The 24,794-nt window shown below is 43.5% G+C and overlaps 1 protein-coding gene across 1 annotated transcript in view; it reads right to left on the bottom strand.

Annotated features, from left to right (window-relative positions):
• Nucleotides 1-1,559: 1,559 nt before the first annotated feature.
• Nucleotides 1,560-24,794, bottom strand: part of AHRR (aryl-hydrocarbon receptor repressor) — a 138,441-nt gene continuing 115,206 nt past the window's right edge. The window contains exons 8-11 of the mRNA XM_039525484.1: nucleotides 21,693-21,892; nucleotides 17,721-17,782; nucleotides 16,042-16,180; nucleotides 1,560-3,387 (exon numbers count right to left, since the gene is read on the bottom strand). Of these exons, the coding sequence (XP_039381418.1) occupies nucleotides 2,268-3,387; nucleotides 16,042-16,180; nucleotides 17,721-17,782; nucleotides 21,693-21,892 (1,521 nt within the window). The 3' untranslated portion in view covers nucleotides 1,560-2,267. The remainder of the gene's footprint in view (nucleotides 3,388-16,041; nucleotides 16,181-17,720; nucleotides 17,783-21,692; nucleotides 21,893-24,794) is intronic.

Below are 24,794 nucleotides of genomic sequence, written 5' to 3'. Positions count from 1 at the left end.
AGATGGAGGTATGGATTACGCCCTCTTTAGACTCAAATCTGAATTAATCCCAAAATAGTTATTGTAAAAGTAGAGTATGAGGGCAAGATTGTCACTCTCTGTGCCAATGCAGGGATATAAGGGGGCACAAGGTGCTCCTTACTTCCCCGTGTGGCCTATCTGTATTGCAGATGAGAGAACAGAGGTAGGGCAGAGAGCAGCCTCCAGGAGGCTGAGTCACAATAACATCCGTGCTGTACTTCTGGAGCAATGCAACTACATGCTGCCCCTTACTCAGGCCAGATTGTCATCAGTTATCAATCTTGCCATTATTGACTAGCAGTTACTGAAATGAAAACATTCTAACTAGTTGTAACATTTTGAATAAGAAAATGTTTACTCTAAGCTTTATAAAAATCACAAATACATCTAAGCATTTTCTTCATAATATGCCTTTTACATATGGGAAAGTGATTTAAAGTTGAAATAGTGCAATTTAAAAACAGTAGTGCAGGAAGCGAACAATAAAAAACAAAATAGAAGTTGTAGATTGCATTATATTGTTTTCAGTACAAATAAAATAACTCAGCAACCTTCTACACGGAAGGACCTAGGGCAAAATTTTCACAAGAACCTGTGACTTAGGGCATGTCTAGACTACAAATAAAAAATCCATGGAACTTAGTCTCAGAGCCTGGGTCAGCAGACTCAGACTCACAGGACTTGGGCTGCAGGGCTAAAAATTGCAATGTAGATGTTTGGGTTTGGGCTTGGGCTAGAGCCTGGGCTCTGAGACCCACCTCTCTTGCATGGTCTCAGAGCCCAGACTACAACCTGAGCCTGAACATCTATACTGCAATTTTATAGCCCTGCAGCCCAAGTCCCATGAGCCCAAGGTCAGCTGATCTGAGCCAGTGGGCCTTTTATTGCAGTGCAGATGTACTTCTAGGTCCTTTTGAAAAATTGTTCCCATAATCACCTGAAGACTGACATGGGAACTAGTCATGAAGTCAGGGGACAGCACAGTGACCAATTAAAGAGACATCATCAAATTAAAAAAAATTGTCTGATTTTCTTTCCAATTAATGTTACAAGTAACACAATTTTTGTAAGTGTATGAATTTAACACTCTGTGTGTCACTATCTCTCCTGCATAATGGATAATTAGTCAAATTTTCCGGATTTTTATGTGGATCTTTCAAAAAACAACAGGGAGAGATTAATATTTTTAATATAGGAAATGTGATTGGTAAAACATAAAAATTGTCAGGGTAACTAAGGAAGAGGTATAGTAGCTGAAAATAATTGTAGCTCGTTTTTGTAAGGTGACTGGATTTTGAGTTAACAGATTTGTAGATTCCAAGACCAGACAGCACCATTGTGATCATCTAGTCTGACCTCCTGTATAACACAGGCCATAGAATGTCCCCTAAATAATTCCTAGAGCATTCCTGTTAGAAAAACATCCCAACTTGATTTAAAATTGCCAATGATGGAGAATCCACTACAACCCTTTGAAAGTTGTTCCAATGGTCAATTACTCTCGCTGTTTAAAAATTTGCAGCTTATTTTCAGTCTGTATTAGTTTACCATCGACTACTAGCCATTGGATCATGTTATATCTTTGTCTGTTAGACTGAAGAATCCATTATTAAATGTGTTCCCTGTATAGGTACTTATAGACTGTGATCAGATCACCCTTTAACCTTCTATTTGTCAAGCTAAATAGATTGAGTCCCTGAGTCTACCACTATCATGGTCTTCCTATAAATTAAGCAATTGTGATTTGAGAAGCCCTTGCCTGAAGGTGATTAAATTAATGTGGGGAGAAGGTAATAGCTGATCCCTTTTACTGGAGAAACTAAAAATAAAAATATAGACCTTAGATTCACAGGTTGAAAGTCTGGTCTCAGTGAAGTCAATAGGAATTTTGTCATTGACTTCACAGTGGGGCCAGGATTTCACTCACATCATGCCATGAACAATAGAATAAAGGCAAGAGGAAGATACAGTTATACGTTAATAATGTAGTCAGATATACAACAGATAAGAGGGGAAGCTTGAAAAAGTTAAACTGGTACACCTATAGGAAGTCTGAATTAGCACTTTGCCATGATATCTGTAGTTTTACTTCACCCCTTTCCCAAAGATCACTAAGAAGAGTAATATTTTTTTTAAATCTTTTCTCTTTGGTTTTTAATTGTAGTTACTCATGTAGTCCAACAGGAAGATAATCTACAACTTCTTCTTGTTTTTCAATATCATAAATATTCCAGATGCTAAAAAATCTATTGTAAAAATGTACATTCAGTTGTTTTATGAGGCATAGGACCCGTTAATGCATTTTCAGGGAAGATCATCTCTATTCCATCCTGCCCATTATCAGACAATGGTGGAGAATCCGAGGGTTCACGCTTGATTGTGTGAACCAAGCAGGGATTTTTAAACTCACATTGCATCTTAAAAATCTGGTTATTCTGCTCTTTCTCTTCTACTGAATTGGGGTTATAGAACTGATTGTAGAAGTCTGTACGCTGAAAGTCATGGATGCTTTCCAAACATGCAGAGTTCTGGGGGCAAACCTGTGTCATCTCTTTGTTATGTAACCCTTTACATGATCTGTTTCTATTCATATTGTTGGTATGATTTGTTACAATGCATTGCCAATTGTGTGGTGTGTAAGCACAGTGCTTTTGTTTTTGACAAGGAGACAGTTGCTCACTGAGGTCCGATTCTGTTTTAAGGTGCACCATGTTAGGGTAGCCAGTCAGCTGCTTTTTCACCACACCATTCTCATCCAGCCAGGCTCGACTTTGTGACAACATGTAGCTATCAGCTACATTTTCAGAATCAGAATCATATTCAGTTTTGATGGGCATATCTAGAGGAAATACTGTGTTGTGTAGAGTTTCTGGGTACATCAGTGGATGTTGTAATTTCACAGGGTCTGTAGTGTAGTTCTCCACTGTAAATTGCTGTAAGCCTGAATAAGACTGGCAATTTTCTGTAGTACCCCAGTGAGAAGGACAGGTTGATGCTAAATTTAAAAGACTTTGATCTCTGTTACAGAACGGTCCAACTTTTCTGCTCGGACATGTATTCATGCGTTGATTTACAGAACAAGAACTTGATGAATTTTTTAAAGTCCAAATGTTGTTTGTGTTGCAGTTGTTTTGGATACCTAAAAGTAATGTGTTAGAATTGAGAGATTCCTCTTGCATGAAACACTTGTCATTTATATTAGGTTCAAACTTCACTTTTATGCTATCCTGTTCATTTTTTACAGCTGTCCAGTTAAGATGCTTCATCTGTCCCAAAGTTTCAATGGCACAGTTATAGTTAAGTGCTTCCTTGTGTCCTTTCAAACTTGTGATGTTCTTTGGTACCTTCAGGTGCACATCTTCTTCCCTTTCAATAAAGGTAGAAAAAGTCAGTCAGTCAAATGTTTCTAAAATATTTTCCCCATACTGTGTGTTACCTATGTAGAATATAGAATGGAGTGCTATGATAGAAGTTTCAGTCATATTTGAGTAATGCAGGAATCTTATACTCATACCAAATAATCTTATAATGTATTCCATATTTATACTATGCACACACACAGTGCAAGGTCATCTCATTTAAACTACTGTATGTATGTTTAATTCCATTCCACTTTTGGTGTACATTTTACCATTACCTTAAATAAAATAGTAAAAAGTTGTACTTTTATTATCTTTTTCATTAAAAAAATCACCCTAATGTTCTGGGCAGAAAAATGGTTTCAATATACAGAATGGTTTATTCAACATAGTGTACAGAATGGTTTCTATAGTGTGGAATAAAACAGAGTTCACAGTAGTTTAAATGAAATAGTACTACATAGTTAGGAACTTTTTGATTTAAGTGGTTTGAGTAAGAGCTGCAGAGGTGTGTTTTTTTCAAAACATTTTGTTGTAGGAGATGAAAGAAGTGCTCAGAGGAAGTGTCCAGACTAATATTCCCAAACATTCACTAATTTGGGTGTTTCCATTTTCATGTGTCCAGCTTGAGACATCTTCTGCTTGATTTTATGAGGTGCTGTGATCCCTTAGTTCTTATTAGCTACACATGAAGCACACAAAATTATGAAAAAATTGGCCTTAGGTTTTGGATAATAGGTATAGTAATTCTTGGGACTTTGATTAATCAGAAAGGAAAGATGTGAGACACTGAATCCAAGTTATTTAAGGTACAGAGCCAAACTGGTTTGGGGAAAAGTGGTATCAGAATTAGAAACTCAAAATAGAAGAGAAAGAAAACTGATGGGGATTTCAGAAGCTAGTTACTTAGCTCAATACTTGTAATTTTTTGTTTGTGAGAATGGGTTCAGTGTGTAAATATAAGAATCCCCAGTAGGGGGAGCCCATGCTGTTATAATGTGGAAACTGTCACATTACAACAAACAGATTAAGGAGGGACAGAGAAGTTGTAAGTATGTACTTATAATATTAATGGGTTTCAACCCCCTGCTAAATATTAACATCTCAGGAAGAAAGACAAGTCTGATGCAGCAACAACAGCTTTTAGAAATCAGTGAAAAATGGGGGGAAAACCTAACATCCAATGTAAAAAGTAAAGCAGAAGATGGGACTGTTCTGAAATAAAGCATGAAGACAAGCATTATACTAAAGTATTTGTATATAAGTAGAAGGAGAATGGGGGAAAGGATGCCATTTTATGGCAAACAAATTTACATTTCCAGCAAGCTACTGCACAATTTGAAAAGGCAGACTGTGGGGCAAGGATGCAAGTGGTGATGAACAAAATACAAGAACAACAGTTGAGTATCTGCTACAGCCCACCTGGTCTAGCTAGGGGACAATAAGAATGGAACCTCATGGACCAATGCTCATGGTACTCCATGCCACATGATTACCATGCTCAATAGAGGTATTTAACTATCCACTGGGTAACAAAGGCATCCAAATATGAATCAAAGAGTTTCCTAAATTACACAGAAAACAAACACAAAAATAGAGACTTGAACAAGAAGAGAAGCCATCTTGAGTCTGCTTCTTAATGGTCCAATTCATTCCCTGGACTGGAGTAACAGATTGCAGGAGATTTTGGGAGAGGGATTCCCTGGGGAGAGATGGGGTTTCTCTCTTCGTAGGCAAGATTATGGGATCCACCCCCTACAGCTGAAAGATGTCTAGAAATTCTTTTGGGGCATATGCAGGAAGCAAGAGCTATCTGTATAGTGGCCCACTGCCTCCTCTCCTGCTTCCCAGCCCTGGGACAGCCAAAGTGGGAAAGATACAGCTCGTATCGTTACAAGTGGGGTAAAATTTTGTTACGGGTTGTATTAAAACCTCATTGAAATTGATGTGTGAACATACCCTTCACTTAAGATAGTTGTGGGACAGTTAAGGGGCCACATCCAAAGAAGGGCTAATAGATTCCACCCAGGAGTTTTGGATTGCGTAGGCAGAGTGGCTTTTTGTTGAGTATTGTTTTTTGTGTGTGCACACGCATACGTGTACACATGGCAAGAGAGAACATATAGAAACTAGGGACAGATAAGAACACAGAGAAAGGCAGAGGCAAAAAACAAAAAAAGCCAACCAACAGCTGAGGAGCACAGTGCGACCCTGGAGAAAGGTAGAGAGTTTTTGAGTCTATTGGCTAAAGAGACTTGAGGCTCCGAGTTAAGAAACTACTCCTTTTGTTCTTGGTTCCTCCTGCACTTGGAGAAGCAGAATTTTGTACATGGTTTGTAAATAAACAAGATTGCATCAAAGAAACTACCAGACTGCATCAAGTTGTGCTTCCAGCTGGAAAATCCCCAGGACCCTAAACTTTGACTAGCTGCACAGGTCTGAAATGAGTAACACTGATGTGAGGAGTGATATCCAGCTTCCAAGGAGTGAGACTATGAGCTGGTGTTCCTGCTGAACCAAGATAGAACAAATAATGGTGGTGCTTGTAGAGAGCAAAAAAGGTCATCAGGAATTATAACAGGACTAAAATGATTTAAAACAAGACCTGAAACAGGAGCTGGAGGCTTCACAACAGGGATTAAAGCAGCATCTGGAGGTTTACCAGAAAGAGCTCAAAGATGACTTGCAGGCAGAGCTGAAAACTCTGTTGGCGCAACAACTACAAAGCATTTGGACTGACTGGGAATTCCAGCTGCAAAACTCCCAGTCTGGAATGATAAAATGGATATTAGCTATAGCTAATCCAGAACTTGCTAATTGAGATGAGCTGGATCAAGGATTTATGGATTTAAAAAATGAGCTCTAGAAGGAAATCGAAGGGTCACTGACCACAGTGGAAAGCAGCCACATGGATGAGGACTTGGACCAGCCGGAGGAACTGGGTAAGACCAGACATTTTCAACTGTTTTCTACCCTGTTTGTAACCCACAGGGACCAAAGGGGAGAGGCTAGGGGGTTGTCCCAGCTCAAATTATGCAAAAACGCAGTATCTTTGAGGGCAAAATTCTAGGAGACTTATTTGGCTCAATTCAACATTATAGCTCAAATTAATGACTGGGCGGAGGGACAGAAAGGCTGGGCCCACAGAACCCCTACCATAGCAATTCGATGGGAGTCACTAGCAATTCTGGGGTTTCATGGACCAATGCTACTTTCTATTCATGTTGCATCCCCAGATGTACACCTCTGACCAGGCCAGTATGGTCTTGGTAATCTGCCTGCTGATGGGGGAAGTGTTGGACTGGGCCTCCCCCTTGCTGGAGAGTAACAGCAGTTTTGTCAAATTGGAATGCCTTCCTCCAATCTATATGAGCGATCTTCAATGACCCGCCTTGTGCCCATTTGGCTAAGGCTGCTCTAAGGAAATTCTGGCAGTGGCAGGGTAACTGTTGCTTACTATGTGGCCCATTTCCATCATCTCATTGTGACCATGGAGTGGAACAAGGCAGTGCAGCAGTACCAATTCTGTTGGGGTCAAAGATGAACTGGCCCACATGGAAATGCCCATGGGTCTGGACACCTTCATTGACCTTGCCATCCACATAGATATTCAGTTACAGGAATGAAGGGAGGAAAATGAGGGTCTCTGCAGCCCCCATCCACGTACTATTAACTGGTGCCTGTTTCATCTGCTGAACCAGTGCAAGTGGATCTGGCTCATTGACAGCTCACCCCCAAAGAAAAGGAGCAATTCTCTTGGCACCACCTATGCTTCTATTGTGGCAAACCTTCTGCCTGTCCTGTGCAAGCTCCAAGAAACTCAGGAAATGAGTCACTTCAGGGTCAGTAAGAAGGACTGCCCTGGGCTGTGTGAAAAAAGAATTCCCCTGCACCTCAGTCCTGCCTGGGGCATGCACCCAGCTCCATCCAGGGGCTTCCCACTTGCAGGTGCCTATCTGACTGTGCATCCCTGGAGATCCCCAATGGATTCCCATCTAATGAACCCTCACTGATTCAGGAGCAGCTGACAATTTCATAGATGCAGCGACAACCCAGGCCCTGCAGATTCCTTTGTGACACAAAGCCACTCTGGATCTATGGAAAATATTGATGGCTGATGGCTCCCATCTTTCTTCAGGTCTAATGATCGAAAATACAGTCCACCTGGAAGCCATTATCCAGGGGCACTGAGAAATATTTTGATTCAGCATCATTCAATCCCTTCACTCCCCTCTGATTCTTGGCTTCTCTTGGAGGACTCTTCATAATCATCTCATTCATTGGTAAAAGCAGGAGGGCAGTTTCCCTTCAAAATTCTGTCAGCAGTATTTTCAGGAGTAAATCAACATTGCCCCAGCACTCAGGGGCTTCAGATGGAGATGATCACCAAAGTAGGGATGCCCACCAAACCTACTTCAGAACTCCATCTTAAATATCATGACTATGCCAAAGTGTTTGAAAAGAATCTCACAGAAACCCTCCCTCTACATCAGGACTGTGACTGCCCCACAGAATTGCAGCTGGGAGCGTAAATACCATTTGGGTGGATTTATGCCATGTCAGAACCTGAGCTAGCTGCGCTAAGTAAATACCTCCAGGAGAACCTGGCCAGAGGGGTCATTCTCAAGTCAACCTCACCAGCTGGTGCACTGGTCCTCTTCATCAAGGGAAAAAATGTCAGTTTCCAACTCTAGCTTGACAACTGAGCCTTAAACCAGATAATGATCAGGAACTGGTATCCACTACCCCTGATTCCAGAATTACTGGACTGTGTAGGGGCCACATGTCAACAAACTGGACCTCTGGTGAGCCTTCAACTTCATGTGCATCAGGGCTGGGAATGAATGGAAGACTGCCTTCTGAACCTGCTACAGCCACTTTGAATATTTAGTGATGCCGTTAGGGCTGACAAATGTGCTGACAAACTCCCAACATTTTATTAACAATGTGTTACAAGACATATTGGATTGTGCGCTGTGGTCTGTCTGGACAATACATTGGTCTTTTCAGACAATGCTGAAGAGCATACCATTCATGTCCGAACTGTTCTGGAGAGGCTACAATGGTCTTTATGCCAGGCTCCAGAAGTGTGCATTTGACCAGCTCTCCCAAGAGTTCATGGATTTTATTCTGTTCCTAGAGGGAATCAAGATGGACCTGCACGAACTCCAGGCTGTCCATGGCTGGGCAGCACCCCACAATCTATATGACCTACAGTGGTTTTTGGGTTTTGCAAATTTCTATTGATGGTTCATTCCAAACTTTTTGAAGCAAATTGCACCCCTCTCTATGGCTCCCATATTGGCCCACCCTGATGTCATGCAAGCTTTTGTTGGAGTTCATCTCCAGCCTGATTCTCTCCCAAAAACAAGTAATGCACCCACACACCTATTACTTTAGAAAACTTACCCCCAGAGAGAAAAACTGCGAGATCCTAGAAAAAGAACTTCTGGCAATCAAAATTGCCTTTGAGGAGTGGTGACATTACTTAGAATGGGCTCATCTGCCAGTCCAAATATTTACCAACCATAAAAACCTGGAGTATTTCTGCAGGGCTAAGGCCCTGAACCAATGACAGCTCCAGTGGGCCTTGTTCATCTCACAATTCAGCTTTACCATTACATACTGCCCCAGGACTAAAAATGGCAAGGCCAATGCCCTGCCCCAAAAGGGAGAATATAGTCCCAACCCACAACACCTCAGCCAGCAACTGACCCACATTCTCAAGCCTTGAAACGTTCTTAATGCAGCTCTCTGCCACTATCTGTACTGTCTCTGCCTCAGGGATTCCGTTCAGTGAACTAGCTGACATAAACAAAGAGCCACATGACACCTGGGAGGTAACCACCTTTGCAAATAACTGTATTTACATTCCCCTGGGTCCAGCAAGAGTGGCTGTTGTACCGTTATGTCATGACTCCCCACTGATGGGACACTTTGGGTGCTCTAACAGCCAAGTGTCCTTCTTCTTCTGCTAGCCTCAAATGTGCCTGTGACAATCTGTACCCCTATGTATCAAGACTATGATACATTTTGTACAAAGTATGGCTTGTGAGGTATCATTTGAAAACTCATAATTTGCTGATCATTATTGTCCTGGTAAAGTATGTGCAGCAACATTGTATGTACAGTTATAGAATTCTATGGTATAACATTACTGAGACATGTTCCTGGTTTAGAAAAGCAGCCACAAACCAGTTCCTCGGAAACAATAGGCAAACTGATGCCTTAGCCGGATGACAATGAAACCAAATGAACTATCACCTGGTTAACTGGCAGGAAAAAGGGTGTGAGTGAAAAATTTACATCTTGGCAAAGAAACACCTTCCCACAGACTTCTTGTCTCCTAAATCCCAGCTGGAGATGATTCTCAAAGAAGAAGAAAAGTATAAGAATGGGGAACAGATGACCCAAGTTATCGCTCCTTTTTTTCTCTACCCTTGGCAGCCGCAACACCTGAGGAACAAAGAAATAGCTTTGGACTGAGGGAGGGATCCTATCTGAAAGGATTTCAGCCAGTAAGACTGCTGATGCATGGGGTGAGAGAGACTTTTGCTTTGAATTTACTTAGCTGCGTGTTAGGTATTGGTTGCAGTTTACCTTTTATTTCTTTGTAAACAATTTTGACTTTTATGCCTCATTACTTTTAATCGCTTAAAATCTATTTGTCTATAGTTAATAAACTTGTTTTATTGTTTTATCTAAACCAGTGTGTTTGAATGGAAGTGTTTGGGAAAATCCATTTGAGATAACAGAATTTGTGTATCATTTTCTATTAATAAAATTTGTACTTTATATGAGCTTGTGTTTTCCAGGAGAGGGCTGGGCAGTACAAGAAACACATTTCTGGGGGAAAATCTGGGACTGGGAATTTGGTGGTGTTGTTCTGCAGTGTAATTCAAGAGCGGTTGGCCATAGCATTCATACTGTATAGCTGGGAGCAATTTACATGCTGAAGGCAGAATGTGAGCAGACCAGGAGTGGTTACTCTCACAGCGAAGCAGTGTAAAAGGTACCCTAGCATGGAGAATTGAGAGGACACAGCTGTTCAACAGTCCAAATTGTATCCTGGGTAATGTCACAGTGCCCCTCAATGCAGGCATTCAATGCAGGCTTCCTGCGATGTATGCACCTCTGTCAAGGAACTAAACCATGAACTCAGCAACTTTTCCCAATCTCTGGAAAACCCATCCTGACCCCAAACAGCCATTGCCTTAGTTTTCATCATGGAATTACCAGATTTGGACTGTGGTAGACCACTTCTCCAAGATGGCCCACTTAATTCCTTGCACCGGTCCACCCTGTACTGTGGAAACTGCCCAGCTATGGATAAACCACATAGTCAGTCTCCATGGCCTCCCTGATCATGTTACCGCCAATCAAGGGCCACAATTCACTTCCTGGTTCTAGCATGAAACTATGTTACTGAGGATACATACATACCACACCTCCACCTACCATCCCAGTTGAACAGCCAGAGAAGGTGAATTAGATCCTTGAACAGTACCTGCAATGCTATGTCAAATTATCACCAGGATGTTGAGTCTATATTGAGTTTGCATGTAATAATGCAGACCAGCCATCCATGGACCCAAGCCCCCCCACTTTTTTTTTTTTGCGCTGACTCTGGGTACAACCCTGAATTTCACCAAAGCTACCCTCGACCTCCTCTACCCTGACCACCTCAGATCAGTACAATGGATCCATGAAATCCAGGAGGAAGTGAGGAACACCTCGAAAAAATGAAAGACTACAAATGGCACATAGATCAGCCTCAGTAGCAGAGCCCTACCTGTTCAGTGTGACAAAAGTATGGCTCTCAACAGAGACCCTTCGTATGGACAGACTCTCTAGTAAGTTTGACTACCAGTTCCTTGGCCCCTATCAAATCTGGCAACAAATTAACCTGGTTCCCGTCAAGCTCCACCTACCTTGATCCCTTAGAATCCACCTGGTGTTCTATGTATCACTCCTAAAACCATTCTCAGAGAATTCATTTCCCCACAGGACCCCTCCCACCAGTGCATATACAGGGCATGAAGAATACATCATTCACAAAGTCTTAGATGCTAAACTTAAATGAGGTAGGCGCTAGTATCTAATTGAGAGGGCTATGGCCTTGATAGATGGACCTGGAGCCAGCAGAAAATATTCATGCCCCAACCCTGGTATGAGCCTTCTACAGGAGACACCTTGAAAAACTTGGACCAATGTTGCCCAGTGGATGTGTCTAGGGCATAGGATCGTGTCACGACCCAGGAGTCTCACACCTGGGTCTGCAGGGTTCCTGGCAGGGGGGACATCATGCTCCAATCGTCCACTTGATGCTTACTGGCATCAGCTAGAACTGGTACTCCTTGAAGCCCAGGTTAGAGAGAAGGCTCCAGCCCTGGGTCTCAAATGGTGGAACACCGGCGCACTAGACTGACCAGCTCCCCCTACTTAAGCAGGAAGGAGGAAGAGGAATCTGTCCATACAACTGGACTCCACCCTGCTTCATATTGCTCACCCAGCTGTTGTATCCTGACACTGACCACCTGGTTTCTTAAATTGCCCTTCATGGTAACTGACACTCAGCTCCTGACCTTCTGGTTTTGAACCCCAGCTGGCATAGGGATCTGGCCCCCTACCCTACTCTAACCACTCGGCCCAACTACCTATATTTCTGCCCTGACAGTCTGACAGAAAGACACCATAAGTTTATACCATTTGTAATTTTTTTAATTAATTTTTTTTTCTGTTTGGGATGGATTATTGGGTGGCACCTTTTAGGCCTCATCCTGATGATGGGGAGAAGCTGAGATTGGGGGTGCTGTTATGAGCTGGGTTAAACCTTGTTATGTCTTTAGTTAAAAACTCATTGAAATTGATGTGTGAATGTGCCCTGTACTTAAGATAGTTGTGAGACAGTTAAAGGGCTACTTCTAAAACAAGGCATGACAGAGTGCAGAGTGCAAACAGGTGAGCCTGCAGTCTGATCACTCAGATATTAATTAGTTCTGGGAAACTGATGGGGAATTAATCAGGCTGGCCAGCTGAGCCAATTACCCCACCAGCCCAAGGCTGATAAGAAGAAGCACAGGAAGGAAGTGTAAAGGGGGGAGAGGGAGGAACAGGGTTAGCCGAGCCGAGCCACGCCACGCCACGCCACGCCACGCCACGCCACACAGAGGTTCAGAGCAGGGAAACTTCTATTCCCCTCAGGCCCTGATGAGAGGGCCAGAAGCTATGTTAGCACTGTAAATAGACTATTGCATGGGGAAGGTTGTGAAAAAGGTGGAGGGAACTTTTAAAATAAAAAGATATGGTGAAGGCACAACCATTGGAGTCTGTGCAGTTTCTGTGGGGAGAAGGTGGGAGAGGAGCCACATTCCATGAGACAAGGCTTAACAGAGCACCCAGGAGTTTTGGATTATGTGGGCAGAGGGGCTTTTTGCTGAGTCTTGTTTTGTGTGTACGTGCACACAGGCAGAAAAGAAGAACACACAGAAACTGAAGACAGGTGGGAACAGAGAGAGGAACAGAGGCAAAAAGCAACAAAGCCAAGGGGCCACAGTCTAAATACAGTTTTCACAGATCGAGAGGGGGTTCTGTGCGTATCTCCTGGCCCTGCACCCATCCCACACACTCTCTACCTCCTTCCTCAGCACACACTACAGAGAGGCCTCTATAAGGTCCATGGGGGGTGTAAGAGACCATGCCAGAAATATGGGGCAGGGTTCACTTGCTAAGGAGTGGGTGGATCGGCTTATGTGGCCTGCATCTTGCAGGAGGTCAGACTAGATGATCATAATGGTCCCTTCTGATCTTGAATTCTATGATTCTATGTATCACTCCTAAAACCATTCTCAGAGAATTCATTTCCCCACAGGACCCCTCCCGCCAGTGCATATACAGGGCATGAAGAATACATCATTCACAAAGTCTTAGATGCTAAACTTAAATGAAGTAGGCGCTAGTATCTAATTGAGAGGGCTATGGCCTTGATAGATGGACCTGGAGACAGCAGAAAATATTCATGCCCCAACCCTGGTATGAGCCTTCTACAGGAGACACCTTGAAAAACTTGGACCAATGTTGCCCAGTGGATGTGTCTAGGGCATAGGATCGTGTCACGACCCAGGAGTCTCACACCTGGGTCTGCAGGGTTCCTGGCAGGGGGGACATCATGCTCCAATCATCCACTTGATGCTTACTGGCATCAGCTAGAACTGGTACTCCTTGAAGCCCAGGTTAGAGAGAAGGCTCCAGCCCTGGGTCTCAAATGGTGGAACACCGGCGCACTAGACTGACCAGCTCCCCCTACTTAAGCAGGAAGGAGGAAGAGGAATCTGTCCATACAACTGGACTCCACCCTGCTTCATATTGCTCACCCAGCTGTTGTATCCTGACACTGACCACCTGGTTTCTTAAATTGCCCTTCATGGTAACTGACACTCAGCTCCTGACCTTCTGGTTTTGAACCCCAGCTGGCATAGGGATCTGGCCCCCTACCCTACTCTAACCACTCGGCCCAACTACCTATATTTCTGCCCTGACAGTCTGACAGAAAGACACCATAAGTTTATACCATTTGTAATTTTTTTAATTAATTTTTTTTTCTGTTTGGGATGGATTATTGGGTGGCACCTTTTAGGCCTCATCCTGATGATGGGGAGAAGCTGAGATTGGGGGTGCTGTTATGAGCTGGGTTAAACCTTGTTATGTCTTTAGTTAAAAACTCATTGAAATTGATGTGTGAATGTGCCCTGTACTTAAGATAGTTGTGAGACAGTTAAAGGGCTACTTCTAAAACAAGGCATGACAGAGTGCAGAGTGCAAACAGGTGAGCCTGCAGTCTGATCACTCAGATATTAATTAGTTCCCCTGGGGAAAACTGATGGGGGGAATTAATCAGGCTGGCCAGCTGAGCCAATTACCCCACCAGCCCAAGGCTGATAAGAAGAAGCACAGGAAGGAAGTGTAAAGGGGGGAGAGGGAGGAACAGGGTTAGCCGAGCCGAGCCACGCCACGCCACGCCACGCCACGCCACGCCATGCCACACAGAGGTTCAGAGCAGGGAAACTTCTATTCCCCTCAGGCCCTGATGAGAGGGCCAGAAGCTATGTTAGCACTGTAAATAGACTATTGCATGGGGAAGGTTGTGAAAAAGGTGGAGGGAACTTTTAAAATAAAAAGATATGGTGAAGGCACAACCATTGGAGTCTGTGCAGTTTCTGTGGGGAGAAGGTGGGAGAGGAGCCACATTCCATGAGACAAGGCTTAACAGAGCACCCAGGAGTTTTGGATTATGTGGGCAGAGGGGCTTTTTGCTGAGTCTTGTTTTGTGTGTACGTGCGCACAGGCAGAAAAGAAGAACACACAGAAACTGAAGACAGGTGGGAACAGAGAGAGGAACAGAGGCAAAAAGCAACAAAGCCAAGGGGCCACAGTCTAAATACAGTTTTCACAGATCGAGAGGGGGTTCTGTGCGTATCTCCTGGCCCTGCACCCATCCCACACACTCTCTACCTCCTTCCTCAGCACACACTACAGAGAGGCCCCTATAAGGTCCATGGGGGGTGTAAGAGACCATGCCAGAAATATGGCTGAGCTTCTTTTGTGGAGAAGAGGGGAGATCTACATAGACGAGGTCTATGTACAGTTCTGTGGGCACAGGTAGACCAAATAATAGAGAACATGTGAATAGGGAGGCTTATATCGATAGTAATAAGAAATGGGTTCCTAAGATGAGCACAGATTCTACTCCCAGGGGAACCTACACCTTTTGCATTGAACACAAGCTTCTCTATTTACATCATCCCAGAAAATGTTTAAAGGGTGAGATTCAAGGATACTTTATAATCCATACCTCTGACAACATCATTCAGCTATCAGCCATAAAGAGCAAGAAATGACCGTGGTTCCCAAGTATTATAAAATAAGAGGACACTGGCAACCAAGGAGTCAGCAATGACGGGACAGTGGAGGCTTCCTGCAGCACACTCTGCTGGTTGCTGAAGAGAGCCTCCGTCATAGTTTTTCTTGTTCTGAATGTGTTCCCCATACTTTAGAAGGCCAGTACCATCCCAAAATCTGCAGCCACCACAAAAGAGAATTATTGTAGTCCAGAGCTGGATTGACTCCCAGTTGTTTCTAAGCCATAAATGGGAGTCTTAAGAATTGGGAGTTGTGAAAGTCAACTGGTAGAAAGTATATTTCCATGAACTTTCCTCTCCATCAGCTGTCTATTAGTCTACTGTAGGGATAATTTGTTTAGGGGTTTATTTTGGCTTCCATGAGAGGCTCTTCTTGCTGCCATATAATTCAACCTACTCTGGAGATAGGATCTGTGCACCTCTAGGAACTGCCTCTTTGAAGAATACAAATATTGTGTTGAGTAAAGCCCACTCAAAGGGCTTGTGAAGTCAGTAGTCATCCATCTTAGAGTTTTGCACTAGTGCCTGTTACAATAGTACTTGAGTGCTTCCCACAGAAATTATTCTGGCAAAGTGACATCTCTAATGAAATTAGGCACTCTTGAAAATCCTACCTATGTGATTTAGGAGCACAAGGCTCATCGACTTTCAGTGGAGCTTGTGCTTCTAAGACACAAAAGTCCTATTTTTGGTGAATAGTGTCTTTATCTTTCAGAACTACAGGAAAATGTAAATATACTTACTTTAGAGCTTGCTGTGAGGCAATGACGTATTCTGAACAGCCAGTCCTGTACAGAACTTGAGTATTAGCTTGTACCCAGACCCAGTGATCTTCATTTGTTAGTACTTTGAATAGAGAAATGCCATTTTCTCCATTGTTTGCTATAAAAATTAAAAGAAAATATATTCTAGTGCAAACAATTTTAATATTAGTTTTATATAACCTAATAAACTACTGGACACTCACAAATATGTTTGGTATTTGTTATACAGAAAAGTGCAAGTCAAAATGTGTTATGGTTAAGATTAACCAGGCAAATTACAGGCAAGAATGCACATTGGGAAAAAAGATTACATATTCAATTTGCAAACACTTAAACTGTAATCAGTGAGATTTTGCAGTATCGTCAGTTCAGTACAGATTTTGCCTGTCTAATAATAAAAGATTCAAGAGAAACTAGACAGTGAAAGTGGCTGTGATAGAGAACTTGTATTAAAGCAAGCATGACTTCAAAGTTTCAAGTCTGTACAAAAAAGAAGTTAATAGAGTTATCTGTATAGGGAAGAGGGAGAAGGGAAGGCTTGAGGAGAAATAACTATCAAAAGTCAGCAAAGAGGATTACTAAATTCTTACATTTTATATTAAACACCCTGCCAATTTGTAAAAGACAGCTACAGCAGATCATAGATTCTCACAGTAGAGTAAGTCCCAAGCATTCAGAAATCATGAGTCAGATTACCAAAAAAACAGACAATCAAAAACAAAACCCATAAAAAAACCAATACATTTTAATTGCTTTTTATTTGCTGTCTGGTTTTGCACCGTTAGGGTACACTCACATCATGTTTTCAAGATTTTTGCTTCAACCATGAGAAACCCCCCTTTGTTTTTAATGAATGCTAAGACTTTTCACCTTGCGGTGGGGCAGATCTCAACCCCACTCAGGAGAGGGTTAAAGAGCTCCTCTGGGCACAATCAGCCTCAACCCGGCCACCTGTAAGGAATGTCAAGCCTGGAGAGGGGTGGATCCTTAAAAGGGAGACTCTCTGCTCAGTGCAGCCTGTGTGGCACTTTGAAGGAGCAAGACTGCATCTCAGAGCTGTCCAGGCTCTGGAAGAAGGGGTTACTGATAGGGAAACTACTTGAGAGCCTTGGCCGACCAGCTCTCCTCAAAAAGGAGAAGGGCTGATACCTTTCTCTTCAGCTTCCCAAAGGCCTTTTTGTTTGGACTACTTTAACCTTCCCCACACAAGGGGGGCTGACACCTCAGCTAGCACAAATGGAGGGCTGTGCCTCAGCAGCTGAGGCAGCAGCAATGCCCACCCTTTTCCCAGGAAGCACTAGAGAGCTATAGCCTACTATACCTGTAATGTAATCACATGAATCTGGGGGCTGGAGCTTTAAGAAAACACATTTACTATCACAAGCCTTGTGATAAAATTGCGAGAACTGGTAACATTGTATTTCTAGGCAGCTAGAGAATGGCTAGACTATGGTGTCAATACTATCTCATATTTGATTAATCTACATCACAATAGCAGACAACAGAAAAATAGGAAATTGGGACTAAAATATGGAAAACTTAAATGGGGTGGGGGCAGGAAGATTGTCTCCCTAAACTGTCAGTAATGCAGAATTATTACAACCTGATACCTTTGATCTGGTTTTCAGCATTTTGTAACACATTAGTGAATGCTGTACCTTCATGGTAAGTGGTTCTTCCTTGTAATTCTGTTTCACATAGACCTGAAATAGTTTTCGAACTGTAGAGGACAGACAATGTGAAAATATTTGGTTAGTGAATGACAATACAGCTAAGAGCAAACACACACAACTGTGTAAGACACGACTTTCAAACTAGCAAACATGTACTAAGTAGTTATGGTTTGAATGTGTGATAATTAAAGTTAAATGTTTGCCAGTAATTGCTGGATCATATGAATGCCCAATCCAGTGTGGGACTGGAATACTGTACATACTGTAAAGAAAAATGATTAAAATTAAATTATTATTAAATTTATTATTATTCTGCTCAGTACTTATTTCCTGGAATAACAACATTTAGATTGGATTGAAATAAATAGTAATGTTTTCATTAAATTCTATTCCATTAGATTCTTATACAACCTAGGCATCTGAGTGTTAGCATTAAAGATAAATGCTAGCAAATGGGCTTCAACATGTAGCAAGAATCATCACATAGTTTAGATTTATAATCAGTCACAGTCTTTATTTTTAAATGCCTTTTGGAGCTTGTGAATCATGCCAAACTGACTTCACTGGATTCTAAGGTGATGTCTTCACTGCACAGTTAACTTGGGCTGTTACCTGGGTTTTAGCCAACCCGCTCCCCCATCCACACAGAAAAACTTTTAACATAGGTTTGGAGATGTGTTAAGCCTAATTTACTTGGCTGGGGGTACAGGTTAGAGCCCAGGTTCTGCTTTACCTTGACGGGAAACCTGCCCACTTTGCAATGAAGACACAGGTAAAAGTCACTTGAGTGCTGATAGTCCTCCAGTGCCTTCCCACAATTCTCCCTGAAGGACAGGTGAGTTCTCCCAAAGTTGACACAATTGACTGGGAAAGAATCCTAGATGGGGTTCTCAAACAAATTTTTAGGTGGCCTCAGAGTGCGTCCACCAATTGTTGCTGGTGGCCTCTCTGACAATTTTTCCTAAAATACTTAATTAACTTTAGGAAAAACATATAAATATGTACATACACATGTCCAAATAATTATTTTTATGTAGAATTTTTTTGCAGACTCTATAATAAAAATTATGTACAGTTGTCTCTATTCTTTACGGGACCTAAATATAATAGAAACACAAAGAAGGTGCTTTGAACATTCTTGTCTTTTTTCTTCTTGTTTCTTTTGCTTTTTTGGTTGCTTTAAGACTTGGTAGCTACTAAGTCTGCTGTGAAAAGTGATATTAACAAACATACAAATATTACTTTTCACAGCAGACTTACTCAGCCCCAGAAAGCCCAGAGCCAAATTAAACCTGAGGTGAGGATGGAGACAGTGGGACCCAGGGGCAATGGGACACTGGGCGACGTAGCAAGGGTCGGAGTAATGGGGGTGTGGTAATCTTGGGGCCAGAGCCTGCCACCGCACAGCCAGGGAACGGAGCCTGAAACCCTACGTGCAGGGGACAAGGCCTGGGGATGGAGCCTGAAGCCCCATGGCTGGAACCTGCCACCCACCACCCCAGGGCTGAAGCCTGATCCACCAGTCCCAGGAAAGTGGGGAACTCACACTGGTTGTCTGTTCCTCCAGCTTTTGTGTCTCCAGAGCGGGGTAGGGCCCAATCACTGCTGGTGGCCACAGGGGAGGGGCCGCTGCTTCCCCCCTCAACCCAATCACCACCTAGGAGGCTGTGGCCACAAGAAAAGCTCCTAGTGCCCACGTGCAGCCACAGTGGCTGCGTTTGAGAAACACATCACAAAGAACCATGGACTATGTCCCAAACACACAACATGAGTGCAAGAAGAATAATGAGTAGTGCTTTGCAGTAGGGTTGGTCAGACCCAGGCCAGGCTAACCTAGGTCCCAATCTTCCAGGTTAACTGTGCATGAAGACATACCCTATCGTTCTTTTTTTATTAACAGAAAAGGTAGGACATGGACATTGGCTGTGTAAGCGCCCTAACGCTGCCATGCCAATGTGCCTCAACCTGGGACTGGAGGGACCCTAGAGGTGAAAGGATAGTTCATTCTGCATACCTATTACATCCTTGCCTTCGCTGAAACTGCCAATAATCCTTGTGCTATAAACAAATCTCTAATGGGAACTGGCCTGAGATCACCAACTCATTTCACATAATTCACTGAAAAGTTGGCAAGAGGTAGTGACTTCTGATCACCACTGACCTGGGCTATATTCCAACTGTTGACCTAGAGATCAACTATTTCATATACCATTATAGCCTCAACTTTTCAACAATTCTACTTTCTTGTCAAAATGACATCAAGTGGTTAACTTGCCAGAAATATAACATATGGGTATATAGTACACATACAGCACAAACAAAAACAACGCTAAGAGCCAGATTCTGATAGTCGTGCGCACACTGAACAACAGTACCATATTCCACAAGTCGTCTATTGTCAGTGGAACTACTCATGGTATATGGTACTATTCAGAGCAAGTTACAGAGCACAATCTAAACACTTTTGTAAGGTAACTCCCTTCTCTTCATGTGCCAATATCTATTTATGCCTGTATCTGTAATTTTCACTCCATGCATCTGAAGAAGTGGAAAGCTTATGCCCAAATAAATCTGTTAGTCTTTAAGGTGCCACTGGACTCCTTATTGTTTTAATCTAAACATTAAATCTGAGATTTTATCACAAAAGAGGCAGGAAATTTACCAAGGAGCAAACACCGGACATACTGTGTCCTGGGCTACACTCAGGGGCGGCTCTAGAAAGTAGGCTGCCCCAAGCAGCGCGGAGCGCTGCGCCGCCCTTCCCCGGTCCCGCAGCGGGTCCCCTCTTCCCGCGGCTCCGGTTGAGCTCCTGCCGGCATGCCTGCGGCAGGTCCACCGGAGCCCGGGACCAGCGGACCTGCCGCAGTCATGCCTGCGGGAGCTGAACTGGAGCCGCGGGAAGACGGACCCGCCGCAGTCGTGCCTGCGGCAGGTCCGCTCATTCCGGGCTCCGGTGGACCTGCCGCCGGCATGCTGGCGGGAGCTCAACCGAGGCCAAATGCCGCCCCCCCCGGGAAACGGCCGCCCCAAGCGCCTGCTTGGCGCGCTGGGGTCTAGAGCCGCCCCTGGCTACACTGACTGCTGGATCATGTTCCGCCCCAGGTCAGCTAGCACAATTGTTGACAAGTGTGTTCATACACAAGTATGGCACCATTTTACAGTGTAGATCATGTCTGCCTTTCCCTCACATGCATCCAGCTGCACATACATGCACATTTAATCTCCAAATGTTTCTCTTTCCTTAGTTTGCTACTGAGGTTTGCCCATGGGGTCATTCTTTAAACTGTAGCCATGCTACACACTTTGGCAAGTTGAGAACTCCCTCCAAATGAATGGATGTATTTTTATTTGCCACTTTTACATCCAACACAGCTATTTATTATGTTGATATATTTTGAATAATAGCAAAGAAAGAACAAAAATATTGAAAGAAGCTAGACATCGTTATTAAGACTGAGAGCTTTTAAACAGAGGGATATTTAGAATAAGCTGTGCTTTTTACATGTTTAATAAATATATAGCCCCAGTAAGCAGGGGCGGCTCTAGGCACCAGCTAACCAAGCTGTTGCCTGGGGCGGCCAAATCTAGGGGGCGGCAGGCTGGGCCGGTGGACCTGCCGCAGTCATGCCTGCGGGAGGTCCACCGGAGCCGCGGACGACCGGACCTGCCGCAGGCATGACTGCGGAGGGGGCGCTCGTCCCGCGGCTCGGCTGGACCTCCCGCAGGCATGACTGCGGCAGCTCAACCGGAGCCGCCGGACCCGCGAGCCGTCCGCAGCCGTGCCCGCGGGAGGTCCGCTCGTCCCGGGGCTCTGGTGGACCTGCCGCGGGAGCTCCACCGGAGCCGCGGGAAGAGGAAGGGCGGCGCAGCACACCGCGCTGCCTGGGGCAGCCTATTTTCTAGAGCCGCCCCTGCCAGTAAGTAATGATAAATACTAAAAGGTTAATTTGAAAATACTTTGTATCCATTGTGGATGCCTCATCAGCTTTGTGTTTTGCTTTCACAAGCAGACTTTTCATCTTCAGCTCTGTCATAGAAGGGAGCAGAAGTGGTGCCACTATGCAGAATAAGGACAGCTGAGGTGGTAATATTGTTCCTGAAGAGGACTTCTTCTTTTGTCCAAAGAGAAACTTCAGTTTACCTTGAAACTGCATTGTCTGTTATGTAAAGAAACAGAATAAAATTATCATAAGCATTCAATGTATAAAACACTTAAATGGTAATATGATCTATAGACCATAATGTTCAAATAATATTGAACATATTCATGTTCTATCAGTTCTAACACATGCAGATAAACCCTTAGTATGTATTTCATTATCTTTATTATGTTTAATGTGTGGCTGTCCAAAACAACTTCTGAAACATGGAAAGAAGAGATAATACTGATTAGAATGGAGACTTTTAAACTAGCCTTTCCCTCTCTTGTTGCTGGAGTAGAAGTTCTGTATCATGTTCCATTAGCCAAGTCTAGCAGCTTATGATGGCAAAAGTAACAGTTTCCTGTATGCCTCAGTCTGCAGCTGGAGCTGGGTTTTTTCCCCATGCTCTGATCTCTCCAGGATGAAGAGTCCTGAGTTTCCTTCCTCTCTCCCCCATGCCCTTGTGAAATAATTGTGTGTCATAAACAGATAGTTAAGGGTTAATGTCTCTTTTACCTGTAAAGGGTTAAGAAGCTCAGTAAACCTGGCTGACACCTGACCAGAGGACCAATAAGGGGACAAGATACTTTCAAATCTTGGTGGAGGGAAGTCTTTTGTTTGTGCTCTTTGTTTGGGGATTGTTCGCTCTTGGGACTAAGAGGGACTAGACATCAATCCAGGCTCTCCAAATCTTTCTGAATCAGTCTCCCATGTTTCAAACTTGTAAGTAATAGCCAGGCAAGGCGTGTTAGTCTTATTTTTGTTTTCTCAACTTGTAAATGTTCCTTTTTGCTGAGAGGATTTTACCTCTGTTTGCTGTAACTTTGAACCTAAGGCTAGAGGGGATTCCTCTGGGCTATATGAATCTGATTACCCTGTAAAGTATTTTCCATCCTGATTTTACAGAGATAATTTTTACCTTTATTTCTTTAATTAAAAGCTTTCTTTTTAAGAACCTGATTGATTTTTTCCTTGTGTTAAGATCCAAGGGGATTGGATCTGGACTCACCAGGAATTGGTGGGGGAAGGAAGGGGGGATGGTTAAATTCTCCTTGTGTTAAGATCCAAGGGGTTGGATCGGTGTTCACCAGGAACTTGGTGAAAAAGCCTCTCAAGGCTGCCCAGGGAGGGGAAGGTTTTGGGGGGACAGAAAGTGATCCAGACAAAGAAATTTCTGGATGGTGGCAGTGTTACCAGATCTAAGCTAGTAATTAAGCTTAGAAGTGTCCATGCAGGTCCCCACATCTGTACCCTAAAGTTCGGAGTAGGGGAGGAACCTTGACAGTGTGTATTCTCTGGGAAGTACATGGCTGGGGCAAAATGCAGAGGAGCCGTGCAGAGATGCAGATGGGAGGGAAGGCATAGCTGGGAAGTAAGCTCAAAATGTCAGGATACTTTGTATGGGGCAGGAAGGGAACCTTCAGTCCCTGTCTGAAGACCTTGACCCTCCACTGTATCCACAATCGGATGTCAGCGATGGGGGGAGGTTGGGAGTTTCAGTCTGGGACTAGCTCCTTCTGCACAGTTCTGTCTTAGAGCAGGGTGCTAAGCGAAGATCAACTCTGCTGCTGAGACTTGAGACGAAAGAGTCTTGAGGGACAGACCACTGTATCTCAGGGCTTCTTCACCAGACTGGCACATACTGCAATTCCACCCCTTTCCCTCAGCTGACATGGTCACAGAGCAGCGCAAAGGTTCAGGGAGGCATTCACCTCACTGCTCTGCCAACTACTGCTAATGGCTTGACAGTGCAACCAACACAGCCAGGAGGGAGCACATGACATGATTGCCTCCAAGGTGCATGAGAAAGTCCTGAGATGGGAACCTGAGCTTTCTTAGTATTATCCCTTTCCTGGTGCATCAATTTTCACCCCCTCACCTCTCCCACTTCTCTCTCTCTCTCTTTTTATCTTCTGACTGTAAGAGCTCAGCCAACAGGACAAATCTAACCTTGCAATGCTTAGCCTGCCAAGTTGCTCACAGCTAACAGCTGTTACAAGCAGCCTGATCCCAGAGGAAAATACAAGCACTCCAGCCAAATGTTTTCCAGAGCTACAGGAGTAATGTCTGGACCCAGAAGTAGCTAACTGGGTCATATACAGGAACTCCTCACTTAACGTTGTAGTTATGTTCCTGAAAAATGCAACTTTAAGCGAAACAATGTTAAGCAAATCCAATTTCACCATAAGAATTAATGTAAATGAGGGGGTTAGGTTCCAGGGAAATTTTTTTTCACCAGACAAAAGACTATCTATCTATCTATCTATCTATCTATCTATCTATCTATACACACACAGAGTATAAGTTTTAAAGAAACAATTTAATACTGGTACACAGTGATGATGATTGTGAAGCTTGGTTGAGGTGGAGGAGTCAGAGGGTGGGATATTTTCCAAGTAATGTCTTACTGCTAAATGAACTAGCAATTGATTGAGCTCTGAAGGGTTAACTCTCACAACACTCTACAAGGAAGCAGGAAAGAAGTGTATGTACTTAAGAAATGTCCCACCCCCGCCAAAGTTCTTTGTTTAGTCTACAACAAATGAAATGATGCCTCTGTCAACAGACACATAAACCTAAAATGACATCATGAAACCTCTACCAGTCCTCACAACTGTGTATATTCTCGATTGTGTTTTAGAGCTGAGTTTTTAGAGCGTGGAGTAGGGAGGATTAAACCCATCATAGGAAGCCTAGAGCTTACTTCATAAGCCACCAGGATAGTGCATAAAGAGAGAAGGTCTCCTTCTCCTTCTCCTTCAATGTCAACACTCAGGCCCTTAGACTTTATTCACTTCTTCTCAGCTGATTCTAGATCAGAGACCACGTGGGTCAAGCACTGTGATAAACGGAGTCACATTGCTCTTGCCTAAAAAAGCTGAGTGTCTGATTATCTTATGTAAGGAACCTACAGAAG

Source organism: Mauremys reevesii, linkage group 2 (genome assembly GCF_016161935.1).
Source record: "Mauremys reevesii isolate NIE-2019 linkage group 2, ASM1616193v1, whole genome shotgun sequence".
Lineage (NCBI taxonomy): Eukaryota > Metazoa > Chordata > Testudines > Geoemydidae > Mauremys > Mauremys reevesii.
This window is presented reverse-complemented; position numbering and strand designations above follow the sequence as displayed.